We start from the raw sequence: 18,976 nt of genomic DNA on the forward strand, positions 1-18,976 counted from the left end.
AAATAACTTATTTAACAATCTTGCAAAGTTAATTTCTAATGAATCAGCAAAGTTAATTTCTGTTTGCATGATCTGAAAGAGAGATGGATTTGGTAACTTTAAATTATATGATTGCATACTACAAATTTGAGTATGAGGCCTAAGTGTTTCAATTTAAAAGGTGACAGACACATCATAAAGTCTTATAACAACTATCTGTAACCAAAATTGAGATCCAATGATACAACATATGGACATTACTTTCTTAATAGTCACTTTATACATGTGAGTTAATACGTCCGATCGATGTTTCTTAGTCTCTTCATCAATGTGTTCGACGAGTCACGTTCTTCTTTTTATGTGAAAAAATTTTCCAAGTTGAGCCAAATCAGTTCTCATATGAGCTAGAAGAATGGCTCAAAACAATTGGTTCTCTTATGAACAAGAAGAATGTATACAGACGGTATTGCTACGGCAGAAAGCAGGGATCGCACATGTCGGTACTGAGGCTACAATCCATCAAGTGTGTGTTCCGGTTTGATGTTGTCCCTAGAAGTCGGGCACTGGGACGGGTCGGGTACTGGGACGGGACAGCTGAAGACCGCACACACTGGCGGCGGCGGCTTGTGACCCCCATCCCCCTCTCCCTTTTTTTCATCTTTGATGTTCATAAGAGTATGGGCATTAAAATGAATCCATTCTAAGCGTTTAGTACTTAGCCTCATAGGTACATTCTCATGCAGTAGAAATAGCCCCAATGTGCACAAACATTAGGTATAAACTTAAGAATCAACTATACACAAGAAAATTTTTTATCATCAGCCACTATTCACTACCCAACATATTATAAAAAAAAAAAAAACAAAAAGACTAGATGTGGGGTGTAGGAGTGAAGAGCTATATACACAAACCTCGTGCGGAATGATGGCAATGTTTCAACAGTCAGGTTTGCATGAACGCAACCTTCACACCAATCATCCTCAGTAACTAGATTCCACAGCTAGACTAACCAAATTCAAAAGTAGCATGCAAAAATTTAATACCTCAAGAGTCATACCTCGAGGCAAAATATTCCAAATAGCTCTTTTCTTTTGCCATTAATATACTTCAATAGCTAGTTTGTCCAAGCTTGCACACACTCACACAGTAATTAACACGTCTATTGAGTTTCCTGGTGATTTGGCATCCATTAAAATTTGACCAAGAACTGCCACTAGAGAAGGCAAATATACCACTGCCAACCTGGGCAGCCAGGACACATGTTCCAACTCCCTGCTCTAAACTCTTAACTCTAATACACAAATTGTTCCAGCCAAAGTCTTCTCTTTCTCTCAACTGGCCTCTTAAGCTCTTCAATATTGCTGTACACTAAGATGTGATTATGGCAATTGCATGGCAGCCAATTAAGAAGAAAGGAAGATTTACGGAAGCAGTAGGCATATGCAGATCCAGATTATGAACTTGCCATTTTGTCACCACGTAATTTTATTTTTATGATAACATGGGATCGCCTGAGGATGTGAGTATCTGCGCCTCTGTTTCCCCAACAGTCCGTTTAGTAGTATAATCTGTCGCAGAGTCACCTACAAATATTAGCTATAAAATTTCAATCCATTTAAATCACATGAAACTTGCTGGTTGTAGTGAAAATCCTTTACTTGGAGGAAAAAATAATGATTCCTTACTATGTATAGAATCAGTTGATGGCTGTTTCAGCGACGTGCTTCTTTTGAGACCTGCAAAGGTTAAAATCGTTCATTCCATATTTCTGATAGAGAGAAGCACAGATGTGGGCTAACTTGTAAAAGTATCCAATAATTACCTTTCCAAGAAATTAAAAATTACCATAAGGACATTCAGATATAATATGTAAAGTCATAGCACAATATCCAAGGGATTAAGCAAATAGACATTCTGTTTTTCATATATGCTTATTAATAATTTCCAAATCTCATATTATGAGGTGAGTCTGCTAATTATATCTCAAGACATAGATTCCATTCCTAGGATGAACATGAAATTGAGGCACCAAAACAAATGCTACTTGAACTCTGAAACGAATAATTACAGAAGGCTACTTTGGTGGTCAGATTTCACTGAATTGTCACACCATTATCTGGGGTTCACTCAAAGAATTTAAAGAGTTGCCTTAAAACTTATGCTTAGTTATATGCATCTGAGGGAGGCACGGAACCTTCTGTACCCCCTGATGTGGATTTCAGCAATGCAAGTGCACTACCTAGGAATCCTCCTACAGGCTAACCCACACAAAGGGGCATTATTTTAGCCATGACTGGGAACAAAACCACTGTTGGTTTGGTTCCATGTCATAGTTCCACTCATTGTTGTACCCTGGTGGTCAAATCTAAGTGCTTCTAGATCCTAATGTCCACTTAGCCATTGATAAAGATTGTAGCACCAACTCTCTGCTTCATTTCTCATAGTAATTATGTTATTCTGTCGCTCAATTGTGAGAGGACCAGCAACGTATGACCCACTTAACTGCCCAAACTATCCAACCCAGAGGGAGAGACAAGTTGAAAAAACTATTCCTAGCTGACAAGGGGCATATTATTCTCAACAGTCTGTCCACCCAAGCCCGAGCTTTATAATGATTTCCAGTCCCCCCCCCCTCCTTCTGCAGTTGTTAATTTTTTGCCAGTATGGCAAATGCAGAAATCAGCAAAAAGAAAGACATTTTTTAGGGGGATGCTCAAAATCTTGTATGGTAGATGTCCACTAAGAGGAATGCATGTATGTTGGCTAATACAAGAAAGTGATTGCATATTCTTCTAGCCAGAAAACATAAATGCTGCACTCAAACATAAAAAAGGAAAAATAAAAAAATAAGTACCTCGACTACTAAGATCAGAAGTAAAATTGCATACCAGAAGAGCCTTTCACAGCATCAAAATTCTTGTATGTATAGCCAACAAAGCTTAGATCTTTTGTAGTTAATGGCATCTACATAGTATAAGAAGCAAAACCATCAAACTTCATACAAATTATAAGAACAATAACAGGCTTCAAAATGTAAGTATTCACATAAATTGCAGACAGAATCTGGATAAACTGACTAACTTTTATAATGACAATGAGCACTAAAACCCAAAAGAGAGGAAGGTTTTGTGACGTTCTAGCATGAAAAAATCTCTCCAAACCAAGTCTTAGTATTTTGGGGGCAATGCCCGCTACGGTGGATGCACTTTTGGCCAGCTGGACAAATTTAAGAGGCATTAGACAAATCAAAGCGGTGTGGAAAATGGTCCCTATCTATATTCTGTGGTGTTTATGGCGGGAGCACAATGCACAGACATTCGAAGACAAGGAGCGCTCAATAGAGGAACTAAGAGCTGTTTTTATTAGAACATTATGTACATGGGCCATAGCAATAGACTTGAATGGCCTCGACTTGCATGGCTTCCCTGTCTCTATTGATTCCACATAGATAGAGCGTACCTTTGTATATCTTCCTGTGTACTTGGGCTATTCCTATCATTATTTAATAAAATCGTTTACTTAAATATATATATATATATATATATATATATAAAAAAAAAAGTATTTTGGGGGCAATGTGGACATAGACAATATATATTTTTAGCATAGAAAATCAAGCATGCCAGGTAATTATCAAAGCACTACCATTTTCTGCTTCTCAATTAATCAACGTTTCTATTTACAAGCTAATGCCCATTGTTGGCTACACAAAAACAAAAGCATAAATAGTGACAAACCTTTCGTGAGGGGCCCGAGCCACTCCTTGCAGGGATTGGAGAATCCAACTAAAAACAGATTCCAAGTTTTCAATTCATGAGAAGAAATCTATAAAGGAATATTACATGCACATGTATAATGAAGCAACATCTGGACATTAGTTAAGTTTAGAGGACCCTTGTTGGCATAATAATTAAAATGCATTTCCAAAGACGAAGTCATGAAATTCCCACTAGCATGCCCTGTCTCTATTTTAAACCTCTGACCAATTTTTTAAGATAAGCAAATAATAATACATATTGAGAACCCATAAAATCAAAAATAATTTCAAGCAACATATATCCTTGGTCATCATTTTGCAATCGATGCAGTTATTTAATTTCACTTGTTTATGAATCTTGCTTGCCATTGTGAAACCATAATAACAACTACTGTATCAAGCTTTTTAATTTATGAGAGAATAGACCACTAATTAAAATCAAAATCATTATAATAATAGTGAAAATCCTTGAATCATAATGAGCAAGATTGAGGGCTAGTATCCCAAAATACAATATGCTGCAACTAGTGGCAAGCTAGATTAAGTGATAGTAGTATTGGCACAAGAATGTCAGAAACAACAATAATTTATGATGAAGAAAAACTAGAAGTGGTAATAGGAGTTGTGGAAGATGAGTTATACTTCATCAAACTTCATAAAGTTCTGTGTATCTAGCTCCCCATTGACTTCTGGCATGAATGCTGCTTCCATTTCATAGAGTTTCTCCCATAAGACATCCTTGAACCAAGGATGAGCCTGATACAACTGAGTTGTCATAAGGCAGAACGAAGACTAGATGAAATCTTTGTGACATTTTGGAAAACAAAAAAAACTTACTTTAATTTGGTGTGCACCTCCAGTACCTAGCCTATGTTCAACATCACACAGCAACCTGCAAATAAGATCCTTAGCCTCAAACGTCAACTTTGCATCTTCTGGAAATTTTAATTGATTTTTCCAATGAACGATCTGGGAAAAAACAGTTGTCAGAAAAACTTGATATACCCATTCATCAAAATAGACCATGATTGAAAGACCTTAAATATTAAAGGCAAATTCAAGGAGATAGTTAAGAAAACTGGCAACAGCAGAAGCAGCAGAAGAAAACAGGGAAATGGTAATGATGTCAAAATAAAAAGTCTAAGGCCTCGTTTGGGAACACATTTCATCTCATCTCAAAATTTTTCATAATTTCCTTCCCAAACATCACTCAAACACAAACACTTTTCAATTCAAATCTTCAACTTTTTTATCTAATCATTACCTAATTATTAAAACTTTTCCAAACTTGAAGAGCTGGCAGATTTTTATAGCTACTTGTATTCAGCAAAGTTAGGAGGCAATGGGGGCGACCGTATGTTGTGGATTCACACGGGGAGAAAATAATTTGCTGTTAAATTTTTTTTTTACAAGGCCTTGACAGTCCAACAGCCCACATTCTTTCCGTGGAAGAGCATTTGGAAGGTTTTAGTGCCGTCTAAAGTTGTGCTTTTACTTGGACAGCTGCACTTGAGAAGATTTTGATGGTTGATAATCTAAGGAAATGTGGTATGGTGGTCACGGAGTGGTGCTACATGCGTAAAAGGTATGGGGAATCGATAGATCATTTGCTTTTACATTGTGAGGTGGCTGGAGAGTTATGGGCTGGCATCTTGAGTAGAGCCGAGCTGAGTTTGGTAATGCTTAAGAGTGTGGTGGAACTACTAGTGTGCTGGAAAAGGAGGCATAATAGTGCTCAACTGGCAGCAGTGTGGCGAATGATACCTTTGTGCTTAATGTGGTGTTTATGGTCAGAAAGGAATGATAACTGTTTTAATAACAAGGAGCGTGCAGTGGGGGAAATCTGGAATTTATTTGTATTCTCTCTTTTACAGTGGTTTTCTGCTATTGTATTGAAGGGTGAGAATGTTCATGAGTTTCTATCTTCTTTCCAGCTTACTAGAATGTAATTAGGTGTCTCACTTTGTATACTTCCTGTGTACTTGGGCATTGCCTAGTTTCATTCTATTCAATAAAGATTCTTACTTATCAAAAACAAAAAACTTCCAAACAAAACAAAAAAATCAATTCAACTTTTTCAAATTCCAAAACAAAATTAATATTAAAAAATTATATTCTAACAATATTTTAGCTTTATTATATTTTTATTCAACTTCTTCTCTCTCATTTCCCAAAACCTAATAAAACATCTTAACTCAAACCATTTCACTACTATTTACAAATCATTTCACTACCATATACAAATCATTTCACTACTATTCACAGATTTATATCTCATCTCATTCCCCAAACGAGGCCTAAATGTTGTATAAAGATGTTCTTACAATAACATCATGGTACAATATAACACACTAGATAATCAACCACTTGGTACAAAAGTGACCCAGACATGCTCAAAACGTGTGGAAAGGATAATGTTAAGCCTAGGGCACCACAATTGACCGAGAGCCTAGCCCACACAAACTCTGAAGGTACCTGAGCAAATGTATGACTAAACAAAGGTAATCATAGTGCCATGAGATACATGGATACCAGAAAAAATATTATGTTTTAAAGGCTATATATAGGAATGATTCAAGTGTTATCAGTCAGCTCAAAAGTAACCGGAGATGCAGAGGTTTTATACTTGCAGAAATTCTATGTTAAGGAATTTTGAGAATGCTACCTTTCTGCATGTGGTTATCGGGTCATCTGAATAAAATGGAGGGTAACCAACAAGCATTTCATACATTATTGCTCCCAGTGACCACCTGTTTGAAGTACAAATAACATAAATACATGCAGTATCACCAGAAAGGGGAAACAAAACTAACATAGATACATGCAGTATCACCAGAAAGGGGAAACAAAACTAACATAAATACATGCAGAGAATATATGAAACTGTATCCATGTCTTAATAAGGGGCTTTTCAGCATCATTTTCCTTTGTTCAAAACCAAAAAAAATATAGATGAATTTTAGCTTTCTACAAGGAGAGCTAGGGTTTTTCTTGGTCCTATACTGAAAAGCTAGTACAATCTTCTCAATGGTTTGACCACACTAAACAAATAAAGATCAATCTCAGAACTGTAGACATAAACTTGCATAAGAACTAGCAATGCTAGTAATTGTTTCCTCATTAAAGAAAATTGTACATAAGAACTAGACATGGAAGTAGTGACACTCTTATCTATCGTGCATCATGTTTACAGAGCAGCAATACAGTTAAAATCCTCATTATCAAGGCACTTTTTTTTTTTTATCAGTAAATAAGAATTTTATTAATAATAAATAGGCATTAGCCCAAGTACATGGGACATATACGAGAGCGACATCTAAGCATGATTACACTCATTATCAAGGCACTTAAGATTTCTCCAAGCCTTTATCAGCCTCAAGAAAAGCAAAATAATGACACTTTGAAGTTCAAGGTCACACCTTGCTCATCAAGGACCAAAAATACAAATAAATTGAAGCATTTACAGCCATCAATCTGAAAACAGAAATTGAAGACTAAATGCAGAAAGAAAATGTTAATACTCCGGAATGAGCACCAATGGAAACTGTGCAAGAATTGAAAAACAGAAAACATTTTAAGTATAGACTAACCAGTCACATTCCATTCCATATCCCTTTTTCAGTAGTACTTCAGGAGCTATGTAATCTGGTGTTCCCACAGTTGAAAATGCCTTCCACAACAAAACACCATCCATGAATAAAGAAGTGTTCAACAATCTTAAAAAACACAAAAACAAACCAAAAAGTAACCACATGACCATGCTATAGACATGTTTATTGTTGTGTAGCTGGGTGTTAAAGTTTAGTGAGTCTACCTCTCGGCCACAGTGATATTATTTTGTGATTCCACTTCCCAACAAAGCTGACATGGGACTTAATTAACATCTTGATGAGTGCACGGGTGGGTTCATATGGATGGGTGAGAGCAGAATAATGTGTCTGCAAATGTGCCATTAGATAGAAGGAGGCACACTCAACTAACAAATGAGCCACACACTAGGAGATCCATGCAAGGGACAATTGCCTCAACAATATATCACATTACAGTCAGTTAAGGAAGAAAAAGAGCATGTTTTCACCTACAATTGTCCTCTTTTTAACTACAACTTTTGCATAATTTTTTAGAGATTACCATATTTGTCTAACTATAAACTGAAATCTACTTTGAAGAAACATACTACAAATGTAGTAGAAAATTATCTCGCTGAAACTACCATACCAACTTTCTTCTGTTCATTTGCCAGTGCTGAAGCTGTTCAAGAGGGCTTTTCCAAGTACTCCCATTACCCGCATCAGGAAAACAACCATCAATGTCCATTGGATCTCTCGAGTTTTCATCATCCATGACACTATTTTCATGCAGTGTAGATAAAGTAGTACAATCAAGAGGCTTGCAGAGGCCAAAATCTGAGAGCTTCATATGGCCATACTTGTCCAGGAGAAGGTTGTCAGGCTTAATATCCCTAGAAAGACATTGAAGGTATACTTATGAGACATTATTTAACAAAATAGAAGTACTGTCCAAAACTACAATAGTCCCAGCATCTAGCACATTAATTTGATGACATGACACCAACAGTAGAAATTCACCTGTGAATGTAATTATGTTTGTGAATAGACTCTATGGCCAGGACACTCTGTGCAATGTAAAATCTAGCCACATTTTCTGTTAAGGTGTCTTCCCTCATCAGTAGAGTCATCATGTCGCCACCAGGCAGATATTCCATAATCAAATATAAGTACTCAGCATCCTGAAATGAGTAATAAAGCTTCACTATGCAATGGCTGGCAACTTCTGCCAGCAAGTTCCTCTCAGCTCTGACGTGTTCCACCTTTGACCAAAAAGAACTATTAACCAAACATGTACAAGAAATTTGAACTCTACAGAGCATTAGGATATAAAAGGAGAAAACATCCTACAGAGAATTTAGCAGCATGGTTAACAAATTAGACATAAAGCTACCGATTAAAAAAAAAACAAATTAGACATAAAGCATAGAAAACTTAATTTTACTATATTCAGAACCCCGACTCATAAATATAACATAAACAAACTGCTTTCCCAAATGCTAGTTTGATTCTACTATGGCCCTAAACTACTAAGAATTAATAATTTATCTTTTCCCTGGCAAAAGACAAAGGAAAGAAAAGGACGTCCTTTAATTTTAATGGAAAATCATAAATGACCCAGCAACAGCCAGAGCATTTTAGTGATCACAATAGAAATGATAAATTGAAGTGAGAAGAAAACAGTACATATACATGCCATAATTACTAATACTAACTCTTGTAGATTAATGGGTATTTGCAAACAATGGCTGAAAGGTGCATAGAGTTGATATTTGACCTCCAAGAACTTCAATAAGCATAAGCGTACACAGGGTTGATAGTTACACAAGAACCTAGTAATAAAAGTGAAAAGGGGATGACTATATGGTGCAAATAGTAATTAATGAGTGAGTCAGGAAATGTGAAAGTAACCCCCTCAGGTCAAACTGCAGCATTAGGTTCCATGGGAAATGTGAGTCTGTATGTTCTCACCTGTCCTCTCTTAACCATTTCAGATTTCTTCAACTTTTTCATGGCATAAATATTGCCAGATTTCTTCTCCCGGCACAATCGGACCTGTAGATTGAGGAAGCATGAGCAAAATGTGCTAAAGTTCCATTTCATAACAAGCTACCATAAGGAGCAAAAGAGCATGTAGCTCCACAAATGGCAGTCGACCAACTAGTTGAATGAGTACCAAAACAATTACGGATTTTTATATGCGCTGGAAGTATATTACTGAAAATCCTGACCTCACCAAAGGCCCCCCTCCCAATGATTGTTAAAAGCTCAAAATCATCAACGCATATCTTGTGCCTTTTTAGTCGCATAAATTCTGTCTCTTTTCGCTCTAAATCTTTGATTAGATTGATCTTTTCCTCCCTAGGCACATCTGTAGACGCTAATTTCCTCTCTAACACCCATCGTCTGCAATGGAAACAAAATAAACATTGGTTATTACTTATCTAGCCGAAGTTTTGCATTAACTATTTTATTCTTTTTATTGGGCAAGGGTATCAGTGACCCATTTGAGTTAGACAATCTTCATGAATGCACACAGTCCCTGAATAACCACATACATCGTGGCAATCCAGAAAGTTGAACCTAAGCTGTCTGTTTCTTTAATTTCAAATTTCAATTCAGTCTTCAAAATTTTATAACCTCAAATTCTTAGATGCATCTTCTTGCCAATCATTATCTGCACAGAGTAACTCGTATCCAAACATTAGGAATCATCTGAAAACGTTGGGAAAGTGAAGCAACTTTGAAATCAGTTGCAAAAATAGTCTTGTTTGGGTGGCCTCTCTGGTTTGAAGTGACAATGTTTTGGAACTTCAATATTCTTCATTTGTCTGAAGATAAATCGGTGTCTTTGCCCAAGATTTTTTCCATATAATTTTTCTCTTGGCTCCATCTAATCTAGTTGATATTGTAGGACATAGATGTATCACCCATATCAGACAAAGACAGAAGGACCAAATAACACATTAACTTAGCTGAATGCTTGGATCAGAATTAAGAACCCCATTTTTCATTGATGAGGAAACTAGGGAAGAATAATCTCATATTTCAAACCTATATTTTATGCAGCATTTACTTTATGTAAAAGGTTGAGGGTGTACAGCACTGAAGCCAACACTCAAATTACAGTCTCAGAGTTCACTTGAGGAGTGAAGCTGCCTGTTCCTAAATGCCCAAGAATTTGATTTTTTTCACTCACCCTTTATTTTCATGGCTACCAAACAAAGAATTCGAAATAAAAATAAATAAATAACAAGATCTAGGCAATGTACTTGCACTTTGCCCAGTTTAATGCAACTAAAGCCCCAAGCTTTTTAGTGGAAATGAATTTCGATTCCTACATTTTCGTCTACAGTAAAGTTAGTTCAACATAGTATAACAACAAAAGCTTATTTCAAAATTAACTGCAACTCCCATGGAAATATCAAATCACCTCTCTTTGCGCTCTTGAATGTTCTTCATCTGAGCTCTATAGTGGTTCTCTATGAACTGCTTCGCTGCCGCCACCTTCTCCATCGTCAAGCTCGACCCCATCACCTCCTCTTCCTCCTCTCGATCCTCCATCCTCGCTAGGAATGTACCAGCCGTATCTATCGGTGTATCAATGTGCGCAGACGCCTGAGATTCTCTCTCTCTAGAAGCACCACTTTCTCACTCTAAAACTCTCTCTCTCACTCACTCACTCACTCTGACAGAACAGACACTCTTATTTATTGCGACAACGAGGAGATGATGTTAGAAGCCAACCCAATTGTTGGGGTTCTTTTATCCACTGCTTCGGCGGCGTACGTGCTTAACAACTACCACGGCCTTCATACGATGCCGCGCGGCACTTTAGAATTTTTGGCAGTGACCTTTGGGCTTTGAGAACTTGGCGGCATTTTATTGGCTGGTTCGGCTTGGTCGTTTCGTAGGGAATGAAAGCTCATTTATTAGACTTTATCAATGAGTTTCACCATTGTTGTCAGACAGATGCGTGGGAACACTCCACGTTGTCTCAGGGCAAAGTGCAGCTATTAATTATTAAAAAATTCGAGTTATTGATATTATATTTTTAAATTTAACCCCACAATTTTATATTATTAAAATTATTTCGAAATCACACATTTTTAATAATTTGATAATCTATAAAAGATTTGAGAATACGATTTGTATAGACTTTTTTGGATTATCTACAATCACTTCCTTTATGGGCAATCATATAAAAATTTGAAAGTTTGTAGACATTTTATTTATATTCATATTTATTTATTCATAATAAAAATCATTATTTGTTGTCATTTTATCCATCATTTTTCTTCAATTTTGACGTGTAATTAATTGATTAGAGAATTATTTTTATTTTTGCTTAAATTTGTTATATCTTAGATATTGATGATATGATGATAATAATAAAAAAAAAAAAAAGTGCCTCTCATGCATAATATATCTAGTAAGCATTGCTTGGAATAAAGAAAAAAATAACTCATAAAAGTCATAAATTCATAGAACTAGTTGTTTTGATAGTGAGATGAAATGAGATTGTTTTAAATAAGTTAAATAAAATATTGTTAGAATATTATTTTTTAATATTATTATTATTTTGTGATTTAAAAAAATTAAATTGTTTATTATATTTTGTGTGAGAATTTAAAAAAATTATAATATTGAGGTGAAATTAGATGGTTTTTGTATCCAAACGAGCCTTGCAACCCGGCCAATTTGTCTTGCTAGGGGACAGAAGGGCAACCCACTTGCCCTAGTGCGAGTGCGGATGGGTGCCTAACTTAAAAAAAAAAAATGCATGCGGGAGGCGGGTGGTTACCCCGCCCACTCATAATATATACATTTATTTATATACAAGGTGGGCGAACGGTGATGGTATCAATCTACTTGCCCGGAAAACAGATGCGAATAATTAGGAATGTGGGCGGACATAAGGTGTGGGTAGGGATGATAATATATGACACGGCCTATGAAGCTGACATGAATATGACAAAATAAATAGATTTAGACTTTATATAAATGAATTTGGGTCAAAACAGGTTGGCTTGATAAGACACGATTAATAAATTAATCAATTGTAGGTCAACTCGCAAATCAACCCCTATAACACAAGTAAATTATATTTATAAATTTTATAAATGTTTAGTTTTATATGTATTTTTTTGTTGTTAGGATATAATATTAATATTAATATATAACTACCTAACATCTCAAACTATTAAAGTACTCTTTTGTAATATGTAGTTTTATTTTATGAAAATATTAATTTTTTTTATATATTATTGGTTTGGATATTGATAATAAAATATTTTATTATGAATTCAGTTATAATTGTGAATCATTTATATAATTATCATTGTATTATATATGGAATTACATTAATTTGATTAAAAAATAAATATACAAATAAGCTCAACCCATTTATAAGAGATGTGTTGGAATGGGCTAAATGAGTTTAAACGGATTAAAAAGGTTATGTTCAGCTTAACTCAATAAAAGTTAATTATTAAACAGGTCGGGTAAGTGGATTGTGTCGTATCATCTATTATTTATATGAGTTGTGTTAGAATTTTAGAGTCTGACCCATTTAAATAAATAGATTGTGTTTGAGTCGACCAATAAAGTATAAATTTTATGCCTTAACGCAATATGAATATAACCATCAAAGACGAATTGCCACTCCTAAATATGGGGCTGAAATTTAACCACGTGCCCAAGCGAAGACGGGGTGTAGGAGGGGTGGTTACATGCACAAATAGGGCAAATAGCAGCCCTATTTGTGACCTTAAGACTCTGGCATTTAAGGAGGGGTTATTGCATATTGAAAGATACCTCGTGATTTCTTGTCTGATCACTCTTTTTGTTTTATTTTTTCGACTCAAAAGTGGGTTTTAGCTATCTTCTGCCTTGAGTGTGCATTTTTTTTTATAATAAAACTGCATTAAAATTAAATTAGAAATATAATAAGAATACTTGGGGTTTTTCATACAAAAATATAATTAGAATGATTATAGTACTTAATTAAAGGGGAATTTGGTAAAATAAATAAAATAGAATAATGAATCATAAGTACTTGGAGCTTATGTTCCTTAATCTCAGTTAAGGAGAGGACCACCTAGTTTGTTTTGATCCAACAAATGGATTAATTGGTTGTGGCAGTGAAAAGTCGTCTGTTTTGGTATATTTCATAGGAAAACTCCATTCTTTCCAACTCCATGCATGTTTTCATCCAATGAAAGCATGAACGTAATGGGATAATTGGAGGCAAAAAAGCTCGATCCATGAGCAGTACCACAATGAATACCGATGACTGAACTCACGTACCAGCAGAAAATGGAGTTGCATGGAATGCATTTTGAACCTATAATCATTAGAGTCATGTAATCACAACAGTGCATGGAGCTCACAAGTGGTATGAGCAACGCGTACTGTGCCACACACGTTGGTCAAATGATGTTCGACTATCTAGTAGATTGGTGCTTGAGGAGTTCTGTGGTGTGTCACGTGTATTCATTTTGTGGTTTGAAAAGTGATAAATCAAGCATTTTTTTTCTGACCTCGTAGAGAATAAGAAGAGAGAGAGAAGTGATGTTACAAACCATATTCTCATTTTACTCTCGTCTAGTTAAGTAAAAGATATCACTTTTATCACTATTAAATCATCTTTTATCTTTTTAAAGGAAAAAATTTAAAAATTGATGGATAATGTCACTTCATCACAGTGGAATGAGAGTGCGATAAGAATGTGATTTGTATTGTTTTTCGAGAAAAAAAATATATAAATACGAGACTTCTAAGAGGAAGAGATGAGAGGGCAAGGAAAATGGATTGTGGAAAGAACAAGTTGAGGATTTCTTGGCTTTTAGAGAGAAGAGAGGAACAAAATGCTCGGAAATTTCCACTAGATCATATACCATATTACATAAATGAATTGTCATAAATATACAAGTAGATCAAGTATTTTTCATTTTTTCAACACATCAATGAAAAATACTGAATGTTATAAGCTTAAGTACTCATTGCAAATTAGTTGATAATTATTTTAAGATCCATTTGAATGAAATCCCTTTTACTTTTCAACGTTCGTAGATGGATAATTCTTCAAGCCTATTTACTGTTGCCATTTGGCTTATCTCATTTTATTGACTTCGGTGTTTTCTGTGTATAGAGTTGAAGACAATCAATTCTCACAAGAGTCTATGAAGAATGATTGTGGAGTATAGTATAGTTGCCTTACACTTTATGCACTCTAGAAGAGCATAGCTTCTTTTCTTTCTCTTTCCTCGACATTCTCTTTGATGAAAACTCCCTAATCTCCTTAGAGAGGAGAGAGGAGCTTCATTTCCTCCTCTCCCCATTCATCTTCCCCCTTTCTCACGTTTAGAGGCTGTTCTTTCTTGTCTATAGCTTGGCTCTAGTCTAATATACTACCTTTTGGTGACCAAATTTAGGCATGCATGTGTCACCCTATGCTTCTCTCTAGCCACTGATCTGTTAATGGCCGTGCCAATGTGCAACGTACTGACAGCGGCACGCGTGGTACATACATATCTGGCATCTTCATATTTGAAGAATCACCCACATCATAACACCCTTGTGTGGGACACGACATCCTAACACCCTTGTGTGTGTATCACACGTGTATGATAGGTCTTATTAGTATCTCGTTATAGGAGGGTATTGGTGTTCCTATAGGAACTCCCCCTCCCCCTACAAGAGCATCCTGCCTCTCTAATTCACCACTGGTATAAGTAAGGAGAGTGTCGAAAAAGCTTGTAAAAAGCATAATGAGCTCACACATAACACTTTTGAGATCTTTAGTTGTGGAAATAAATTTTCGACCATTGTCGATCTAGGCTGCCTTTAGCTATCTATCCAGCTATATTAATGTTTTCCTTAATCATTATAAAAAAAAATTAATGTTTTCCTTAATCGAAGACTTAAGAAAAAGAATGCACAACTCTTTATCAGCCAGTGGAAAGCAATGAAACATAACGCTATACAACTGGTCAAAGTTTGTTCATCGCACTATAAAAAACCACCATTTAAGATGGGTTGCTTCTATTTCAGTCTAATGAAATGCATACTTGCTTAGAAAAAAAATTTATATATGGTAGAGTTGCCTTATATCCTTTCTCCTTTTTTTTTCTCTCATTTAGACTTTTTTTTAAAACACTGGAGTCACTAATCCCACCATCACATGCAAAGTCAAATTGAAGGAGTAGTAAACAATCTCAATTGAATAATAATTCTAAAATATCAAAACAATTTGGTGCAATAATTAAATTCTATATTCAGCTTTGGTAACAACTTTCTTACTCGAGTAGTAATTTAAAAAATGGGGTAGTGAAAGGATTGGCTTGGGAGTTGGAAATACTAAAAATAAGGCTAGAATTGCTCAAACAACTAGATGTGGAGAAATTGGAATTACAAGTTAAAAGAATTCCATACAAAGGACTTTCCATTCCTATCAAATATAGCATTATTAATTTAAGGTTGTACTCAACAATCCACCATTCTTCTTTCAAAGCAATGGCTCACCAAACTTCAACCTCCAAGTAACTTTGCTTGTATGTTGACCCAAATATCATTCTCTAAGAGAAGACTAACCAACAACAATCTTGAGGTCATTCAGGAAAGAAATTTATCAGGTATTCTCAGAATATGCATGACGTGATGCTCTCATCCTATCACAACATGTCAAGTAATTAAAATTTATTTATGTAAACATAAATCTTAATTGACATGAGATCCTATGATAGGACGATAGTATTGTTCACGCTCCAGAGTATTTAATAATTAACCATTAAGGGGTTATAAATATGAAGGTTTAATTCCTTTTGGAGTAGTAATGCATGCACTAGTTGTTCTTTGTTTTATTATTCAAAGTACTTAATTAAATAATTTGGTAATGAAATCCAAGCTCAATTTAGCTTTAAACCTATAAATATAAAAATACCACTTTCATAAATATAAAAAAATAAATAAAAAGAGAAAAAATATTTGTAACTGTGAATTATGCAACCGCCGTGTAATCGCTTTGAAAAAAGTAAATAAAACATGAGACCTATATGAAAAAATTAATTTTTTAATAGTGGACTCCATTCTTTTTCAAAGTGATTACGCGACGTTTACATACTTCACGGTTATATATAGAATTACTCAAAACATAAATCACGAAAACTGAAAAACTTTCCCCTGCAAGAATGAAGTGCCTGGAAGTCCCTTATCTATGAAACTACGTCGTTTGAACTGGAGGACAAATGTGCAGTTACCAATGGAGTTTTAGGCCAAGCACGAAAAAGTAAGCTGAAGTTAACAGAAGCTAAGGCGGATCCCTACTACAGATACGGTGCAGCCGCCGATGGAGGTAACCTCTTCGCCCTTTCCCTAATCTTGCTTTTGCTAATTTTATAGAACCCAATAATCATTAAACCCTAAGAAACATGGACAATTCTCTATCACTCATTTTGGCTGAAAAGAAAATGGAATTTTAACTAATATGTTTATCAATTAGAGTTTTTTTCATTGTATATGGACACCAAAACAAGAATAGGAAACAACATTAAATGCTTTAGTCTCCTCTATTTTCTCAAACTTCCGGTTACTTCATGAATTAGTTTAGTGTTGTGTATGCCGTTACGGATATAGATTGATGAATTACATTTGCATAATCATGCATGTAGAGTGCATTATTGTTCAAATTTATAGAAGATTGGACTGTTCTGATTTAAAAACTTATTTAGAGTTGGTATTGTGTTCGTGATAAATTCTAGTTTGTCTTGCTATTCATGTATTGCTATGCAATTGATCACAACCCAGAAATCTGTGGCATTTTTTTTAATAGCCAGTTTTGCAAGGCCCAGCTTTCCAGGCTAGCTGCCCTCCGATGCACCTCCATTGGCATCTCGTCCTATTTTGGGCTCTACGGTTACGATTGGTGCTTCTTCTGCTTTCCCGCACAATAATATATTATTGCAGTGCTGAGCAAGGTTTCGAGATATTATATCTATAATGCACATAACTAAGATATGCGACATTTGGCTTCGCTTGCAGATAAAATCATTGCAACCTGGAGCATACTGCTTTGATAATGTTGCGGTTATTGGAGCTTCTCCTCATCCTGGTCTTGGTGGCGTGACTGCAGGAGCTAGCATTAGGCACTACCCATCTCCTCTTGAGGATCCGAACCAAAGACAGGATGCTGCACCAGGCATTAGTCCCAACATTCATGATGTGAGTACTGATATACATAGCTCTTGAGAATCGAACATTCTGTTTGTTCATAAACTTCCAACTGACTGCTCCAGAAGAGAAGTGGGATGTATCCTTTTCCTTTGCATTGTGTTTGCATGTAAGCGTGCTTGGTTGTGTTATATTGGGTTGTTTTGTGCTAGAGTGCACTATTACAAGAGAGAGGGAATTCAAGTACCACTAGGGAATGAGATTTTCCTTTTCTGATTCTGGTATTTTTTTTTATAAGTAAGAGTAAATTTATTGATACGAATGAAATAGGTATAGCATGTGTACACAGGAAGTATACAAAAGAATACCTAAGTACATTCTAAGATCAAGAGATTAAAGACAAGAAGTCATGCACATTGTTTCCATTAAGTACAATGGCCGAAAACCAAAGCATTAAAGTGTGTACAACTTATTAAAAAAAAAGTGCGTAAAAAAATTATGAAGTTCCGCCATTGTACACTCCCTATCTTCAAAACACCGCTCATTTCTTTCCGACCAAATACACCATATGATGCACAACAGAATCATCTTTCACACTGTTGCCACTTGAGGACAACCTTGAATCTCCTTCCAGCAGGCCAATAAATCCACCACCCTCAAAGGCATTACCCATGCGACGTCGACTCTTCTAAAGATCTCATCCCACAACACCCTTGTTACCTCACAATGCAAAAGTAAGTGGTTCATTGATTCTCCATTATTTTTACACCAATAGCACCAATTCATCACGACACAACCCCTCTTCCTCAAGTTGTCCGTGGTCAAAATCTTCCCAAGAGTAGCAGTCCATACAAAAAAGGCCACTTTAGAAGGCACACTGATTTTGGTATTTAAATGGCATAACTTTTCCATTCATCATTTGTCAGAACCGCTTATAGTTGAAACAAGTTGTTCTTAGTCTTACTAGTGAAAACAAGAAATAGAACTGTACCTCTAAAAAATGTTTGTGGACATGTTAGTGAAATTTTCGTGAGGATTTCTGAGTTTTATTGCTTTCTGCTATCATTTGGAACCTTTACATATGAAAAAAGATCTTTTCTGTCCATTTATTGGCTATAAAGTTATTAAAGTCGTGCACAAGGAAGCCAAACGTGTAAGTCTACAAGTTAACCTTCTTTGTCTTTTTTCCATTCTTGTTTTGCCAGTCTTGAAGAGTGGGAAGCCTTTGATCATGTGCGTGAAAAATTAATTTCTTTGTGCTTTATCTTGTTATTGTATTGGTAAATCTAGGTCTCGTTCATTGCCTACCATGTTATCATCTTTTTTTGAGATTATATTATTGGTTTGTATTTTGTTGCCTGCCTAAATAATTGCTAGAATCCATTTAGAGATTCTGATAATAAGTTTTTTGCAATTCCAAGCAAGTAAATCATTTGCTTTGAAACCACCAAGTTGTTCTTAATTCCAATCAGGTAAATAAAAACAGTTCCATCAAGTAATG

The 18,976-nt window shown here is 35.5% G+C and overlaps 1 protein-coding gene across 3 annotated transcripts; it reads right to left on the bottom strand.

Moving 5' to 3' along the window:
- Window positions 1-1,050: 1,050 nt before the first annotated feature.
- Window positions 1,051-11,010, bottom strand: LOC121243315 (serine/threonine-protein kinase tricornered). Of its 3 annotated transcripts, none has more exons than XM_041141418.1 (13): window positions 10,739-11,010; window positions 9,537-9,711; window positions 9,277-9,360; window positions 8,326-8,567; window positions 7,955-8,198; window positions 7,327-7,406; window positions 6,402-6,486; window positions 4,574-4,705; window positions 4,379-4,492; window positions 3,717-3,764; window positions 2,868-2,943; window positions 1,665-1,715; window positions 1,051-1,547 (listed from the first exon to the last, which is right to left on the bottom strand). In XM_041141418.1, the coding sequence occupies exons 1-13, from the start codon at window positions 10,867-10,869 to the stop codon at window positions 1,471-1,473; spliced, it is 1,539 nt and encodes a 512-aa protein (XP_040997352.1). In that variant the 5' UTR covers window positions 10,870-11,010; the 3' UTR covers window positions 1,051-1,470. The 3 variants fall into 3 exon arrangements, with proteins under 3 accessions (XP_040997352.1, XP_040997350.1, XP_040997351.1); XM_041141416.1 differs by having other exon boundaries at window positions 1,638-1,715; XM_041141417.1 differs by having other exon boundaries at window positions 1,051-1,562; window positions 10,739-11,009.
- Window positions 11,011-18,976: the final 7,966 nt, after the last annotated feature.

This window comes from Juglans microcarpa x Juglans regia, chromosome 8D, assembly GCF_004785595.1.
Source record: "Juglans microcarpa x Juglans regia isolate MS1-56 chromosome 8D, Jm3101_v1.0, whole genome shotgun sequence".
NCBI lineage: Eukaryota > Viridiplantae > Streptophyta > Magnoliopsida > Fagales > Juglandaceae > Juglans > Juglans microcarpa x Juglans regia.

What these genes read in the sequence shown, in the direction of transcription:
- LOC121243315 (XM_041141416.1), bottom strand. Translation starts at nt 10,869, where the DNA reads ATGGAGGATCGAGAGGAGGAAGAGGAGGTGATGGGGTCGAGCTTGACG. An exon ending in GGAGGGGGGCCTTTGGTGAG is followed by an intron (nt 9,361 to 9,536) that starts GTCAGGATTTTC and finishes CTCAATCTACAG; the next exon opens with GTCCGATTGTGCCGGGAGAA. An exon ending in GCTCGGGCCCCTCACGAAAG is followed by an intron (nt 2,944 to 3,716) that starts GTTTGTCACTAT and finishes TATACTATGTAG; the next exon opens with ATGCCATTAACTACAAAAGA.